The following is a 17,184-nucleotide window of genomic DNA, read 5'->3' on the forward strand; positions in this document are numbered from 1 at the left end:
TAACGTTAAGGGATAAAAAGAGAGTAGATTGGGTGAGGGAACAAACACGAGTTAATGACATCTTAGTTGAAATCAAGAAAAAGAAATGCGAATGGGCAGGGCATGTAATGAAGAGGGACGATAACCGATGGTCATTAAGGGTTACGGACTGGATTCCTAGAGAAGGGAAGCGTAGCAGGGGGCGGTAAAAAGTTAGGTGGGCGGATGAGATTAAGAAGCTTGCAGGGACAACATGGTCACAATTGGCACGTGACTGGGGTAGTTGGAGAATTATGGTAGAGGCCTTTGCACTGCAGTGGGCGTAGCCAAGCTGATGATGATGATGATGATGACTTATATCTACAAGTTATAACGGGTGAGTTCGCAAGGCGTATCTACTTGGAATGAATTGTTTGGACTGCACGAATTTGGAGATACCAATTTTCAATGTGTCGGACGAAATGCATTTGTATTCCAGTTGCTTTTGTGTTTCAATGCATAAGGCAGCGTTTTCAAAAACACTCCCTTACCCCTTGGCCTGTTTTGGCCTCTAACGTATTTTGAATAAATAAATAAATAAATTGTCTCTCTGTATTTCAGTATGCGTGTGGCTTGCTCACGGTGGATAAGATCATAATGTGCGCAATGTGCGATGTTTGCTTCTCTTGTCTTACACTGAATTATTCACAAGATAACTCATTTTGCTCTTTTTGAGTTCATCAGACAGTAAGACGCACAAGTGCATACTTGGAAGAAAGCTGCTCTAAATAACGACTTACTTATTCCCTAAATTATTAATCACTATTTTTAACGGCATTTTGTGCTTCCTTATTACTTTTTCGTCTCATGGTATTTCTAATGTGTACGCACAAGAAATATGAAATCTGACGTTCAAGCGAACTGCCTATTTTTGTTCCTCCAACTGTGCTGTAATCTTCAACTTAATTAAATAAAATGATAATGAAGAACATTTTTTGTTAGGTCATTTGGTCTGCTTTGTAAAATCGTGTAAAAGGCCGAATCTTGTTTTCTGTTTAGATATCCAACATGAATACACACATTACATGAAGAAAACTACGTATAGCTTTTCTATAGAAATAGGCGCAAATTACAAGTAAACTGGTTACAGCCTGGGCAATGCAGCGTTTTTTTATGCGAAATTTCAGGCAAATTCGTGCACCAATTACCTTTAAGATTCACATAATTTGCTGTCATTCCTGTAAGATATATACGTTCAAACTCCTGTAAACACCCTTTAAAAAGCTTGCACCCTTTGAGGGTTATCTTATCACACAACAATGATCATCATCTGCCTTGCTTAAAAAGTCAGCGCTTGCTACTTTCCTGTCGAGAATAGAATGCTGTGTCACGCTGATAACGCGCAAGCCGTTCGTGACTTGGAAGTACCGGGTTCCCAGCGTTAATGAAAGGAAATGTGGACAAGACAGATGACAATTTCTGTTTCGGGACAAGCGTCAAAACTTTAGCTCGGGTGCTCCTATCTTAATACATGTAAAAGGAGAATTCGTTTTTCTCGTGAACCACTGCACCAAATTTAAAGAAATGTGTTGCAGTTAAAAGAAAGCATTAAAATCTAGTGACTATTGGTATCGCAATATTATTTAAGGCGTCAATTTTTTATTAAATTGACCAATATCGCAAATTTTCAGTAAACGAAACTATCAAGATTACAACTCTGTAAGTCAGCAGTGAAAAGTGATGTCACGATTACGTAAATTTCATCTAAAAGTACATGTAAAGCGAACAAAATTGATGTGTTACACATGAATCTCAAAAAAATGTAGTAATATGAAAATACAGCTTTTGCAGAACCCTTGTACACAATGTAAGGAATTAACGTAAGGTCTAAATCGAGATATTGAATTTGTCCGCTTTTAATTATCTAATAGATGCCGTTTGCAGAACCACGAAATCTGTTTTTGATGCGGAGCTACTAATTTGTAAACTTCGTGCTGCTAGTTTTTTCGCACTTTTGAATTTTTGAAAATTCGTTTAACAACATCCCCAGGCTCCATATATAAATTCCACTTCCAACAGTCACTAAAATTTCGCTTTCTGGCTCGAACGCAGCAAATTTCATTAAAATGGGTCTAGGGGTTATCTCAGAAAGACGTTCTTGCGTTTTACAAGTATTTGAATAGGCCGCGTCGGAGTTTGGCCCGAGGTAAAGCTTCCTATTTAAAGTGAATGCACTCATGCATCATTCTAAAAAAGAAATGTTATTATTACAGGCGGCTGCAACTTTCACAAATTCTGTATTATAGAGACAAAAGAAGAAGAAGAAGAAGAATAGTCCGGCAGTTCTTGCTGTGGTGGCCTCAGGTGACGGCTCGAAGTCTTTGGACTCGAGCGGCATCTTCGGCTTGCCGGACGGCACAGAGCTGGTCTGCCAGCTCTGAACTTTTGATAGCCGCCTCCCAGCGACGGCGACGCCCACGGAGACGGTCCCGGGCGGCTCCCGCATCCGGGGCGGCGTCGGGAAGAAGCGAGCTCGAGCCTTCTCCTACTCTGGCAACGGCCGCGATTATGGACGCGTCGCAAACGGAGCTGGTTTGATTACCGTTGTTGCCGGCACATTCCCAGAGCATGTGTCGCAGCGTTGCTCTCTGTCCGCATGTTTTACACGCGTCTGTTGGATATAAACGCGGATAGCAGTGGTGTAAGATAGCGGGGCTAGGGTAGGCGTGTGTCTGGAGCAAGCGTAAAGTTAGGGCCTCGTTCCTGTTCAATTTATCGTGCGGTGGCGGTAATGTGCGTCTTTCGAGTCTGTAGTGTTAAGTGAGGTCTCTGAACGTGGTTAGGCGATCACCCCCCACCCAGTGTGTTTCTGGTTGCTGTGTTTCTGTTGTAGTGTCCCGATCCGGCAGATCCGATGCCCCGCTCTCGGGGCGGAGGCGGCCAAATAATCAGTGGCGGCTCGGCGTGTGGGACCTCGAGCCGTGGAGTGGGCCACCTCGTTGCACGCGAGCGGAACATCGGTGTGTGCCGGGGTCCAGAGGAGGAAGACCGTAGAATTTTGGGGTTGCGAGGGCGATGACGAGTCGCCGTCGTCAGAAATTTGTAGTATGCGGGCTGCTTCACGCGAGACACGACCGCGCGCGAAGCCGCGGATTGCCGCCTGCGAGTCGCTGATCACGATCGCAGCGTTCGGCATCGCGACGAGTGCTAGGGCTATCGCGGCTTCTTCGGCCGCCTCCGTGTCCCGTGGTCACTGTGGCGCTCGCGAGGCACTTACCCGAGCGGTCTACAACCGCTATCGCGTGTGCGCTTCTCCCTCCTCCATATCGCGCCGCGTCTGCGTACACCGCCTCGTTGCTGTTACCAAACTTCTTCTGAATGTCGCTTGGTCGTTTGTTGGGTCTCCCGGCGTGGTGCGTCGGGTGCATGTTCTTGGGAAGCGGCGGGATGATCAGGCGGTCGCGAACAGAGGCGGGAACCGCCGTCTTTTCTCCATGCTGAGTGTGGTACGCGATGCTGAGCGACTCGATGATGCATCGACCTGCCTTTGACCTCGATAAGCGTTCGTATTGCGCGACGTCGTGCGCCTCGATTAACTCGTTAAGGAAGTTGTGAACTCCGAGCTCTAGAAACTTGTCGGTGCTCGCGCTGAGTGGAACGCCGACCGCCCTCTTGAAAGCCTTTCGGATCAAGCATTCGACTTTGTTTTTTTTCGGACCCGATCCACCTCAGGTAGGGGGCAACATACGTTATGCGGCTTATCGCGTACGCCTGCACGAGACGGATCGCACGAGACAATTGTTATTTTTTACAGGAAAGATTTGGCACCCAAACATGAAACTCAAATGTCTGTAAAAACAGTACGATGCTTTGTTTACGGTGCAGTAGTCTCAGAATCGCGGACAACCACCCCTAAATTTATAGCCCTTTACGTCCGCCATATATACAGCATAGCGCCGTGGGCACAGTGAAGGAGCAACGCGTAAGGAGCCCACATGAAAAGAAACTCTGTTCCTTTACCAGAAGAATCTCACAGATAAGGGTCATTTGGTGGCCACTCATCGATGAAGTGTGTTATCGCGTCTTGTCAAAAATGAACTTTATCAATGTCGGTACAGTAATTAGGCGTGCCCTGCATAGACCGAATTCTACGCTGAGATAGCCACGCCGATATCCTCACCTCTTGAAGTGAAATATGTCGCAAATGAATACTCTGATCGTCTTGTCCGGAGTCTGTAAGAGAAGACAATAGTGAAGGTTTCGCCGAGTCATACGTCTTGAAACGAACAAATTAACATACCGACAATGGTGTTTCCACTAAGCAGGCAATCTTCACAATAATCAGTGATATAATTCTGTCCACATAGATTGTAGCAATCAGCATCAATATTCTGAGCACATATATCGTCTTTACACATGTAAATACTAGAATACATGTGATAGAATGCTAAGCAAAGTAGAAGTCTTTAAAGTAGGCGCAACAATGAGAAAACTAATGAAAGATCTATCATCAAGTGAACACAGACGAACCCGATAATTAAAGCCACAGAAAAAAAGAAAACTGATATGCGGGCTACACCAATAAAAGGAGCCCTAAAGTTCTCCCTAAGATCACCCTGGTCCGCCCGACGACGTCTAAAAAGAATGTCTCTCTCAATGGAATCTTCACCTTTACCTAATCTGCCCCTCTTTTAGTACGCTTGATTCATTTTACTTCAAAGTTGCCGTGACAGCATACAGCTAGTTCTTGGCATCTCCTATTAGCAGATGTGCGCTGTAAGAACCCCGATGAAAGAAAAAGTGAGAAAAAGACAGCAGACTTGGGCGACCTTGCAGAATCACTACCCAATTTCTTCTGAAGCTGTTTCTTTCGAGCAGTCGCAAGAAGAGTTCCAGTTGCCTGAAATGAAATCACGTACGCTAAAATGTTTTTCGTATACGGCTTGTCAGAGTCAAAGTGCCCGCGTATAACTCTTTTCGGTAATTATTGAAGAATATTTACAAAGGCGGTATTTCAACCACGCACATTTTACTTGGTCAGCACATTTGCCATAGTGTAACTATTTAACCCTTAATTTTGTGTGCTTGTTAAATCCTTTTTTTTACGAAGGCTCTGTTTGTTCCACATGCATTCAACTTGATTCGCACTCAAATTTGCCCTATTCCTTTCATTTTCGCTAAATTTGATCTGCGTAGTTTTTGTAGTTCCGACAGGGAAACTGTCTATATTCTTTTCACTTGAAGAACACAGCCATAACGCTCCGGGACACTTGCATACGTAAATTATTTCAAAGGCCGCGATTAACCCACAAACTCTGAACTTTGCCTACACAATACCCAAAGTCTGCCCCGAATATGCGTGAAGCATTAACAGGCTGCCTTGTTCAGATCACGGAGAATACCGCAGCAACCAACTTCGATTTTCGCGTAATGCATAAGATAACGAGGGTTCAATAATTGTTTGCGACCTTTCTGGTAGGCAAGAAAAATGCGAAAGTTTCCTCGCACATTGTGCTTATATTGTCCCTATTTTAACCGAACGTGAGGTTGGTGCATAGGGCGAAAGTTGTCCTTTATCTGCGGGGGGCGGAGGGGGGAGGGCAACCAGCGTTCCTAACCCCATATATATATATATATATATATATATATATATATATATATATATATATATATATATATATATATATATATATATTTCTTTTTCCACATCCAGTACGCGGCACGTAAAGGAAGACGAAGACCTCGCGCATTGCGGAATAGAAGAAGAGGTCCCTGCGCGATCCTTTTCAGTTGGCCTGCAATTAAAGTGTCCTACCATTTTTTATCAGTTCCTGCTGCTTGTGATACGTGACAATGGTGGAGGTGAAGAGTAAATCTTTGGGACGCCTGTCAACAGCCCCACATAAACCCCAGGACGTTTTCCGCGTGTCGAAACACCCCTTCACCGCGCCAGCCGTCGCCTACTAGGTCTAAGCCCAGAATTTGGTCCCCTACCAGGAAGTCTGCCTATTACCATGAGCGCCCAAGCCATGGCAGACCCAGGCCCTGCACAGGAGACTCTTTTGACTCCTTAATATCCCGTGAACTTCTACGGCAAAGCTTACAAGGATGCAGAAGACTGGCTTGAAGAATACGAGCGCTTAGCCAAGTATAATGAATGACATGCTGGACAGAAGCTATCCCATGTGTATTTATCTCTTGAAGACGGAGCCCGCACATGGTTCGTAAATCGCGAGGAAATCTGGCCAAGCTGGGATGAGTTCCGCCGCCAGTTCCTCCATACGTTCGGGAGCACCGAAAGGTGGCACTACGCGCAGCGTCTTCTGGAATCACGGATTCAAAAGCCGAATGAAACTGCTGCCATGTTCGCTGAGGACATGGTTCGTCTTTGTGGTCGTGCAGACCCCGATATGCCCGAGGCAAAAACATTCAGCCACCTCATGCGTGGCGTAAAGAAGCAGCTGTTTGCCGGTCTTTGTGCGGAACCCGCCGATGAGCGTCGGTGAATTTATTAAAGAATCGACGGCCATAGAGCACGCGTTACACCTACGCAGCCGCCAGTATGATCACCTGACCAGCACTAGACCGGCAAGCGCCGCAGCAGTGACGGTCACAGACAAGGGTCCCTTGCGCCGGCTGATACGCGAAATTGTTCAGGAAGAAATTAAGAAGCTTACTGCCAGGCCAAATGAATGCACCGCCGCGTTGGTGGCTGAAGTTTTGCGCCAAGAAATAAAGCAAGTGTTTGCGGCTCCGGAGCCGAATTCCGAGACGTGGCAGCCCAGCTACGCAGATGTTGTCCTTCCACCGCTACTTCCAATGCCAACGCCGCAGTATCACCAGCCGTCAGCACCGCCATCACCTTGGTACCATAGGGAACAACCGACGCAACCACCGCTTCGCAGAACCGACATATGGCGCACAGCTGACTATAGACCCTTGTGCATCCACTGTGGGGAAGCAGGCCACTTCTGACGTCATCGCCCTTATCGCGTCGAAGTGTACCAAGCGTTCCCATCCACTGCCCCTCGTCGTGCTTTTGACGGCAGCCGAACGAACATCGATGCGAATTCAACGAGCTGGCAAGCCGATTCTCCCGGTTACCGGTCGCGCTCCCCTTCTCCGGGACATGGTTTTCCAGCTGCAAGACGCAGTTCCACCGACGTGGCTCGAGGGCGATCTCCCACGCCGGGGAAACTGAAGGGCGCGACCTCAGGGAGGAACGTTGCCACACGTCGACGTGCCGAAAACCCGCATTGCCGTCGAACGAGAAGCCTATACGGCCGGATGATTTGACGACAGACGAGATTGTTAGCGCCGATGTTACTCTATCAATTGACGGCCACGGCGTAACGGCACTAGTAGACATTGGCGCGGCCTTTTCAATCGTAACTAAAAAACTGGCGGACAGACTTCACAAAGTGAAAATCGATTGGTCAAGGCCGCATATTAGAGGTGCTGGAGACCAGCTACTGACACCGACTGGCAAGTGTACTGCAAGGGTCAACATAGGGGATTCGTCATTCGTCGCAGATATTGTTATTCTCCCCGACTGCTGCAAAGATGTAATCTTGGTTATGGACTTCGTACGCGAGTACGGTGCCGTCATCAACATACCAGAAGGTACACTAACCTTTTCTGGGGATGAAAGTGCAGAACTACAACGCAAGTCTTTGCGCATCATATACGACGTGACCGTACCACCTTTATCTTGCCGTCTTTTTTCTGTCAGGTGCGACTCAGAGTACGATGGGGAAAGTATTTCCGAGCAGATAATTACGCTTTTGGTCATTCAAGGTATTGCCACGCCCAGAAGTCTCGTCAAAGTAATGCATGGGGAAACAGAACTACTCCTGACAAACTTCAGCAAGCAACGACGACACATTGCAAAAGGCGCAGCAGTTGCTTACCTCGACGAAATTGCGGAATTCGGTGAATGCTTTGCATTACAACAAGGGGAACAAGACGCTTCCGCACCGTTGCCTGTTCTTAACGTGAGCGCGAGCTTATCCCTAGTGGAAAGGCAGCGCCTTGTGGACCTGCTTCATCAGTTCCGCGATTGCTTCTCGTCGACATCCAGAGTTTGTCAGACGCCACTGACGAAGCACCGGATTATCACGGAGGAGACAGCGAGAACAATAAGACAAAACCCGTACCGTGTAGCACCAAAAGAACGCGAAGCGATCCGAGAGCAAGTGAAGAAAATGCTCGACGACTATCATCCTCCCAAAATCAAGGCTCCAAAGAGTAATCAAGTGCAAAAATCTGACATTCGAAATCACTTTGCGTCGCTTTGGGTTCCACCGCATATGCACTGCGTAACCAAGAGATTGCACCGAGAGGAAGCCACACTTCTATATCGAATAAGGACAGGATCTGCTAATACACCGGCCTGGTTATTTAAAACGGGGCGAATCAATTCTCCGAACTGTACGGCATGCAACGAGACAGGAGACAGTGAGCACTTTTTGTGGTCCTGCCAGCAATTACAAGATGAAAGAGACACTCTCCTGAAAAATCTAAAAAACAAGGACCTCCCGCATGCGCGCCTGCAACACCTTATATTTCCCGGGTGATCAGTTATAGCCCGCAAAGAAAGAAACTTCACGTCTCCTCATCGAATTCTTAAGAGAGACTGGTTTGATGGACATATGGTGAAACCCTACAGCGGTATTGTGCGAGACGCTCGGGCGGAGCAATTGCCGGCCTTGTTCGCCAGGCTAAACCCACCTGTTGCTACAAATCACCACCACCACCACCACCACTCGACGACCACGTTATCCAACCATCAAAAAGCCTGTGGGCATGGCCGGTAGTGATGGACAAAAAGAAAGACGGCGTTCTACGTTTCTATGTCTACTACCGTAAGCTGAACCGGGTGGCAAAGAAACCCGTATACCCATTACCGCGTATCGTCGATTCCCTCGACAGGCTGAGGCATGCCCGCTACTTCTCGGCGATGGACCTCAAAAGTGGCTATTGGGAAATCGAGGTTGACGAGAGAGACAGAGAAAAGACTGCTTTCGTAACGCCTGATGGGCTTTACGAAAACAAGGTCCTGCCTTTCAGTTTATGCTTAGCTCCAGCAACCTTTCAGCGATTCATGCATATGGTTCTGTCAGGCCTGAAGTGACAGACGTGTCTAGTATACGTCGACGACGTCGTAGTTTTTTTCGGAAACTTTCGAGGAACACTTGAGACGGCTGCTGGCGGTTCTACAAATGATTCGGTCCACCCGCTTAATACTGAAAGCAGAAAAGTGTCGCGTTGGTTTCGAGGAACTCCAGTTCTTAGGTGATGTTGTAAGTCATCAAGGCGTCCGCCCTGACCCCGACAAGATCGCGGCCGTCGCAATGTCTCTAACGCCAACGGATAAGAAGGCAGTGAGGCCTTTTCTGGGTCTCTGCTCGTATTACTGAAGATTTATAGCCAGTTTTTCACATATAGCTTCAGCGTTAATGCACTTTACAAGAGAAGACGTTGCCTTCGTATGGGGCGAAGAAGAAGAAGCAGCGTGTAATGATCTCCGACAGCGGCTGCAAACACCTCCTGTACTGGCTCACTTTGACGAGCACGCTCCTACCATGATTCATACAGACGCTAGCAACGTAGGTCTAGGCGCTGTGCTCGTGCAGTGGCAAGACTCAGCCGAGAGAGTCATTGCATACGCAAGCAGGACGCTCTCACGTGCTGAGTCTAATTACTCAGCCACAGAAAAGGAATGCCTTGCGATGGTATGGGCCGTTATGAAGTTTCGCCCATATCTCTATGGCCGTTCCTTCAGTATTTTCAGCGATCATCACTCACTTTGCTGGCTGACGAACTTGAAGGATCCGTACGGTCGACTAGCGCGTTGGAGGCTTCAAGAATTCCATATGACGGTGGTGTACAAGTCCGGACGAAAGCACTCCGAGCCGACTGCCTTTCAAGGCCACCGATTGAGTAGGAAGTCACAGAACATAGCGAAGACGTGGCTTTTATAGGTGTTCTAGACACGGCAACGATTGCTCATCAGCAGCGGGAATACAGCTAACTGATTCCGCTTATTGAATCTTTAAAAGGGTGGATTACAAGCACGCCCAAAGCATTTTCAAGGAGCTTGCCATCATTCTGCTTCCGTAATGATGTGCTTTACAAGAACTTCTCTGCAAGCGGAAGCAGCCCCCTACTTGTCGTTCCAACGTGCCTCTGTAATGAGGTCTTGCAAGCCTGCCACGATGAACCGACATCTGGCCACCTCGGCTACAGGTGCACACTGGCCCGAGTCAAATAGAAATATTACTGGCCAAGGATAGCCAGCTTCATGAAACATTACGTGCGCACGTGCCTCGATTGTCAGCGACGCAAACCACCATATATGAAACCAGCTGGGTTGCTACAACCAGTCCAAGTGCCCACGACCCCATTTGCTTAAATCTGGATGGACTTCCTCGGACCATTCCCTAATAGTTGCCACCGATTACCTGACACCCTATGCAGAAACCAAGGCCCTTCCGAGTGGCACCGCAGACGAAGCAGCGCGATTCTTTGTTGAAAACTACGTTCTGAAAACGTGGTTCTATACATATATATATGAGGCCGTCGCTGAAATGACGGCCTTATTTGTGAATTTACCAAACCTCATAGTAGTATTTCACAGCCTGAGTCCTCTCCCCCCATCAAGAATCTGGCGTCTCTCGGTGGTGTAATATATCTTGCCATAATTGGCGCATACTTCGCTATCACTACTACTGCTCCGCATTTCCGGCGAAACTGCAGCCTCTCTCTGTCTTTCTTTGTTTCTTTTTCTTTGAGTCCGAGTATAAGCGCTCCTGTGCATTACTGCTGTTAATTCTGCTTTCGAGTGAATCCGGCTTGGACTCAATTCGGTTACTGAGTGAATTATACAGGGTGCCCCAACTATCATGCACCAAGACTTAAAAGAAGAGCAGCTGCGTTACGTGAAAAACACCTAGTGCATATTCTTTCCACTAGAGTGCAGTATCAGCCAGTAATTCTTTCGTTGCTGAAATTTCATTCGACTATTGCAATTAATTATGTAATTCGAGAAATAAATACCACCCAAATTATCAAAGTGTCAACTAGGCATTTGTAGGCACCACCAGGCACCCCCGAATGACATCTAACTGCTGCGTTTTCAGCGACGTACTAATTGCGTGCAATTTTTTTCCGACGGGCAAACAAACCTCACGAAGTATGAAATATACCACGTGAACGCGCTCCCACTGGCATCACGAAGCAGCGGCCTCAAATAAGCTGATTGAAAGCTACTGCATTGCCTGTTGCAACCCCGAAGACACACCGCGTCACATCGGTAATGGCACGGAAGGAGCACCAACAGCGGGTTTTGCTGCTTCGCAGCTATTCCCTCGTCTCTACGTCCCACTTGTCCGTCTCACAAGGCCGACTGATTTACATTGATAACAAACCTCCCTTGATCACGCGGCCAAAGAGCCCCCTGACCAAGCACGAAACGCGAAAAACAACGTAACAGGGGTGGAATGTTTGAAAATTCTGGCTGTGCTCGCACTGCATCGACAACGTACGCGCGCAGCTAGATTTTGCGCCAGAAGCTTGCTTCGGACGAAAGCCAAATTAAAGTGACGGATTTAGTTTTTATGAGAGTGCCTGCGTGCTGCAAAAACAGATTCACGGCACGAAATAAAAGCGAAATAAACAGACCGGGAAGCGACCCACGTGTTGAGAAAAGGCAAAACAGATGCGCTCAAGGAAGTAAATAACTACTTCTAAATGAGCCGAATCGGCAATCGGGACGCCTGTACAAAAAGCAAACAAAAAATACATCATATTTCAGTGTGCCCTTATTTTCTATGAATTCTCAAGTACCGTTGAACACCAGCTGCTGCCTCGAGTACGTGTTCGAATAGGTCTCCTTCTGCAGCTACGCAGTACTGAGTCTGTTTTATCACATCCTCCATTGCTTTCTTGATGACCAACGCTCGAATTCTACGGCCGACATCTGTTATCCTTGTCTTGAGGTAATCTGACGTCCATCTCCATCATGTAAGAAAGAAAGAAGAACTCCCCAAAGAAAGAAATCGAGTGGAGAGAGGTCAGGTGACCTAGCCGGCCAATTTACTGGCCCGCGCCTTCCAATCTATTGCGCATGAAAAGCCGCATCCAGCCAGTTTCGTGCTCGGCTGCTGCTGTGTGCTGGTGCTCCATGTTGCTGATACCACAGAAGTGGAAGACGTGACAGCGGCACTTCTATTTCAAGGATTTCGACCACGTAACGCTGTTCGGTCACTGTGTGATCGAAGAATGTGGGACTGATTATAGCACCAGCGTAAATTCCGCACTCCACATTCAACGACTACTGCTACTGGTGATTATTGCACTTGACCCAGTGCGCATTGTATTCACGCCAATAGTGTGCATTATGCAAATTTACCAGTGCGTTTCTCCAAGAGTTCGCTTCATCTGTGCGCATGATGTGGCTCAAAAAGTGACTCATCGGCTTTTGTGGGGACGAAATTCAAGAAATCTAGATGATTCTACAGATCCTTATCTTCTAAGCATTGGTGCTGATTAAGGTGGCACGGGTGGCAGGCCGTCATTTAGAATCCTCCAAACTGATGACGTGGAAATTGGTACCTGGGCGGCCACGTCCCCGCTCGATAGAATGAGGGTTTGAGGCCGTGAGTGCTAGAACATCCGCGCGTTTACGCTAGCACTAAAAGATTGAGTCCTACGCCTCTCTTTCTTGAAGTTACCAGGTTATCTAAAGTTTTCGTGATTTCTGATTATATTCAACGCGTTTGGTCCACCATCACAATTCCCATGACTCATATATAGTTGCGGCCTTCCTCTTGTTGTCATTCGCAGCTCCCCAAGGCAAGGATCATTTTTACCTTCTGCTCATTAGAGAGAGACATGGCGAATGGGACGAAACAAAACACGCCTTTAAATATTTTCACTTGTCAATTTGTTGTCAATTCGCTTTGATGGGGATAGGCTTTGTGGCAAAAAAAAAAAAAAAGAACCACCCGTCCACTTTATCTACGCTAAGATGACGGCTATCACAGCTTGGTTCCAACACCAAGCGCGACGAGTTACTTCGGCCGGGCAGCGGTAGATAAAGCACTAGCTCGATCACGAGGTTTTTTTTTCCTTTATTTCGTTCTGGCTAACTCGGAGGGAGCCTATTCCAGGGCGCTGCCTTATGATGCGGGTGGGAGCGCAGTCACCTGGTGTTTTTCATACCTCGTGGGGTTTATCTATCGTCGGAAAAAATTTGTATGTAATTAGTGCATCGCTCAAAATACCGCAATTAGATGTCCCTTGGCTGTGCCTACAAATGCCTCACTGACACTTTGATAATTGCGATATTACGTCTTGAGTTAGGAAGGTAATTACAATTACCTAAATAAATATCAGTAATGAAAAATTACTGACAGCTACTCTACTGCACCGGAAACAATATGCACTACGTTTTCTTTGAGTAATGGAATTGCTCTTTTTTAATTAAGTACATGATAGGTAACTGAGACACCCTGTATATATTTATGACCTCTGCGTGAAAGTGACCATGTTTCCATTCCCATTAAATGTTGTAAATTATGAGAGGAGGAGGAAAGAACTTTATTGGGTCCTGAGGAACCCCTTCCCACCCACTCTTGGTTTAGTGGTCGGCAGAAGGTTTTTTTTTTTTCATTTCGTTGGCATTGCTTAATGGACAGAGAAGCAATACTGGGACACATATCATTCACGTGCATTTCACACGCCGTTGATAAAAGACTCTGCCGAAGGGGTCACTGAAGTCTGCAGGTTTTTTTCAGAGTCAAACAAGCACGCAATGTGTAACGAGGTGAACATAAAGCAACATATTCATTCTCTAAGCATAGGCTGTGCTTACGTTTCGAAATAATTGTTAATTGCCTACGTACTTTTGCTTCAAAATATATAATAAACTGTGTCCTGCGTCTATATTTAAATATACTGTATATGCGCATGGTGTTTACAGTGGAAATTTAACACAATGCATGTTGAAGTGAGTAAATACGGATCAGGCAGCCGCCGCTGGTACTTCTAATGCGCTTGTTCTCCTATTGTCAGGATTTGCAGAAATAAAGCGAAATTAACAATTAAAAGGCGTGCACGTCCGCGCCAACAATGATGCATTAAACTATTAGCCACAATAAAATTTTAAGTGAGAAGGTCGAGGCAAGTCAAAAGAAACCTCAACTGATGTGGGTGACGAAACTCTGGTAAGGACATTTTAGGTGTGTGTGTGGGGGGGGGGGGGAGAGGAACTCTGCCCCTCCGGAGAGCTCTGGAGGGGGCTCGGGGCCCGAAACCCCCCCGTAGTCGGCACCTATGGGACACCCTGTACATATCTATGACCTCTGCATGCAAGTGATGATGTTTCCATCCCTAATAAATGTTGTAAATTAATAGAGGTGTTTTTCTTAATGAGTAATTAGCTTTAGTTACTGGAAAGACAAGCGATTCTTAGACTCATATCATTCACGTGCATTTCACACGCCGTTGATAAAAGAGTCTGCCAAAGGGGCCATTAAAGTCTGCAAGTTCTTTTCAGGGTCAAAAAGGACTCAAAGCCTCCCCCGTAGTTGGCGCTCATGAGTTGGTGACTTGCATAATTGGGTTAGGACTCTGGGAAACATTGTGTATAACGACAGCATGACACTCTTGAACGCTTGAATAACTAATTTTCTATAAAGGCTCGAATTAATATACGAAGATTAAACATTTACAGTTAGTCACTCGCAACACTCTTCGTAATTCAACAAAATGCAAACAACGTGCCTGTCATAGTTCACCACGAAGGCTAGGAAAAAGCAACTACGTGCCTCGTAAAACGCATACAAGACAAATGTTCAGTAGTTATTTTGAGAGAACGTAATTACGCGGCACGTTTGAAACTTTCGGCGCACGTCATCCATGCAGTGGCCCCCATTTCCTCAAAATATAATATTTATGCCATTCTTAAACCTACCATGGAAGCGGGGAAACTTTCTAAGAGCCATTTTATTTAATCTCTACTTGGCATACGCGCTTCAAAATCAGCCTGCATATTGCTCCTATTATTCCCCGCATATCCTGATAATATAGACGCCGTGAGTAACTTACCTTCAAGGAAACATCTTAAAACATGCATTTACGTTTATGAGCGCTTCTAGTCGCAATAGAAGTCTCGCTGTGAAAAAATAAATTGCAATGTTCCAAGAAAATTTTCCTGTATCGCAGTGCCGAGTCATCTTGTCATCAGGAGGACCACGTTTGACAAACAAAGAGTAACGTTTATTTTATCTTTTTTAACCATCTCAAAACATTGAGTTTCGCTTAAGCTTCCACGTGAATGTGAACCTAGCGTGTATGAAGCGTACCTGAATTATTTTGCAGTTGATGACTGGGCACACGGACTCTTCCATCTCGAGGTCGTTCTCGCGGAAGTACTCGTGTATGCAATCCTCGATGAACTCAACGCCGACCACGCGGTGTCCCATGTCACGGAACCTGAACGTGAAGAGAGAGAAAAAAAAACGATGTGCGAACTTTTTCTTCCCCTCCACGAGCCTAACTATACTCTCTGAAACACGAAGACTCATCCGCGTTTTTTTTTTTCATTATTATTTAAATTACTGTAAAAATAATCCAAAATGTAGAAAGGGGCTGACAGATGGATTAGCACACTGTGGTATAACGGTTATAAACAGGGATAAAGTGCCTCAGAATGGCTGGCCAACGTTTTTTATGGAGGACCTATCTTCACCAAAGGCGGCCTCGTCATCCTCGACATGTTAGTTTTGAAGGGTTAGTACAGTGACGTCACGTGCGAGAGAACGTGACGTCCCTTTACCACCAGCAGTCACCGACAACAACCGCACGTGACGTCACTCTACTAACCCTTTAAAACTAACATGCCGAGGATTACTAGGCCGTCTTTGACGAAGATAGGTTCTCCTATTGAAACGTTGACCAGCCTGTCTGAGGCACTTTATCTTTGTTCATAACCTTTATACCACAGTGTGCAAGAACAAAGCATTTTTGTGCACAAAAGTAACTCATCCGCACCCCTCTTTACTTTTGACCTCTATATGCGCATCAGCCAGCAAAGACACCATCGCTATATCTTTTTCATTTATTTTTTTACAGAGAAACTGTTTACCCCTAGCCTCCGTATGCATACCCCACGTGCGTTCCCAGGTGGGAGGTGAGGTACCTTGGGCGGCTCATGTCCATATTAGGGACACGGCGCGTGGAGAGGAATGACATCCCCCGCATGCATTCCTAGGGGGGTACCCTGGGCGGCTCATGTCCTTATTGGGGACACGGCGCGTGGAGAGGAATGACATCCCCTGCATGCATTCCTAGGGGGGTACCCTGGGCGGCTCATGTCCTTATTGGGGACACTGAGCGTGGAGAGGAATGACATCCCCCGCATGCATTCCTAGGGGGTACCCTGGGCGCCTCATGTCCTTAGTGGGGACACTGCGCGTGGAGAGGAATGACATCCCCCGCATGCATTCCTAGGGGGTACCCTGGGCGGCTCATGTCCTTATTGGGGACACTGCGCGTGGAGAGGAATGACATCCCCCGCATGCATTCCTAGGGGGTACCCTGGGCGCCTCATGTCCTTAGTGGGGACACTGCGCGTGGAGAGGAATGACATCCCCCGCATGCATTCCTAGGGGGTACCCTGGGCGGCTCATGTCCTTATTGGGGACACTGCGCGTGGAGAGGAATGACATCCCCCGCATGCATTCCTAGGGGGTACCCTGGGCGGCTCATGTCCTTAGTGGGGACACTGCGCGTGGAGAGGAATGACATCCCCTGCATGCATTCCTAGGGGGGTACCCTGGGCGGCTCATGTCCTTATTGGGGACACTCCGCGTGGAGAGGAATGACATCCCCCGCATGCATTCCTAGGGGGGTACCCTGGGCGGCTCATGTACTTATTGGGGACACGGCGCGTGGAGAGGAATGACATCCCCCGCATGCATTCCTAGGGGGTACCCTGGGCGCCTCATGTCCTTAGTGGGGACACTGCGCGTGGAGAGGAATGACATCCCCCGCATGCATTCCTAGGGGGTACCCTGGGCGGCTCATGTCCTTATTGGGGACACTGCGCGTGGAGAGGAATGACATCCCCCGCATGCATTCCTAGGGGGTACCCTGGGCGGCTCATGTCCTTAGTGGGGACACTGCGCGTGGAGAGGAATGACATCCCCTGCATGCATTCCT

General features: G+C 47.2%; 1 protein-coding gene across 1 annotated transcript in view; it reads right to left on the reverse strand.

Annotated features, from left to right (window-relative positions):
* Positions 1 to 17,184, reverse strand: part of LOC126534404 (probable thiopurine S-methyltransferase) — a 60,746-nt gene that overhangs the window by 20,279 nt on the left and 23,283 nt on the right. The window contains exons 3-4 of the mRNA XM_050181689.3: positions 15,327 to 15,456; positions 4,139 to 4,191 (exon numbers count right to left, since the gene is read on the reverse strand). Of these exons, the coding sequence (XP_050037646.2) occupies positions 4,139 to 4,191; positions 15,327 to 15,456 (183 nt within the window). The remainder of the gene's footprint in view (positions 1 to 4,138; positions 4,192 to 15,326; positions 15,457 to 17,184) is intronic.

This window comes from Dermacentor andersoni, chromosome 7, assembly GCF_023375885.2.
Source record: "Dermacentor andersoni chromosome 7, qqDerAnde1_hic_scaffold, whole genome shotgun sequence".
NCBI classification, from domain to species: Eukaryota; Metazoa; Arthropoda; class Arachnida; order Ixodida; family Ixodidae; genus Dermacentor; species Dermacentor andersoni.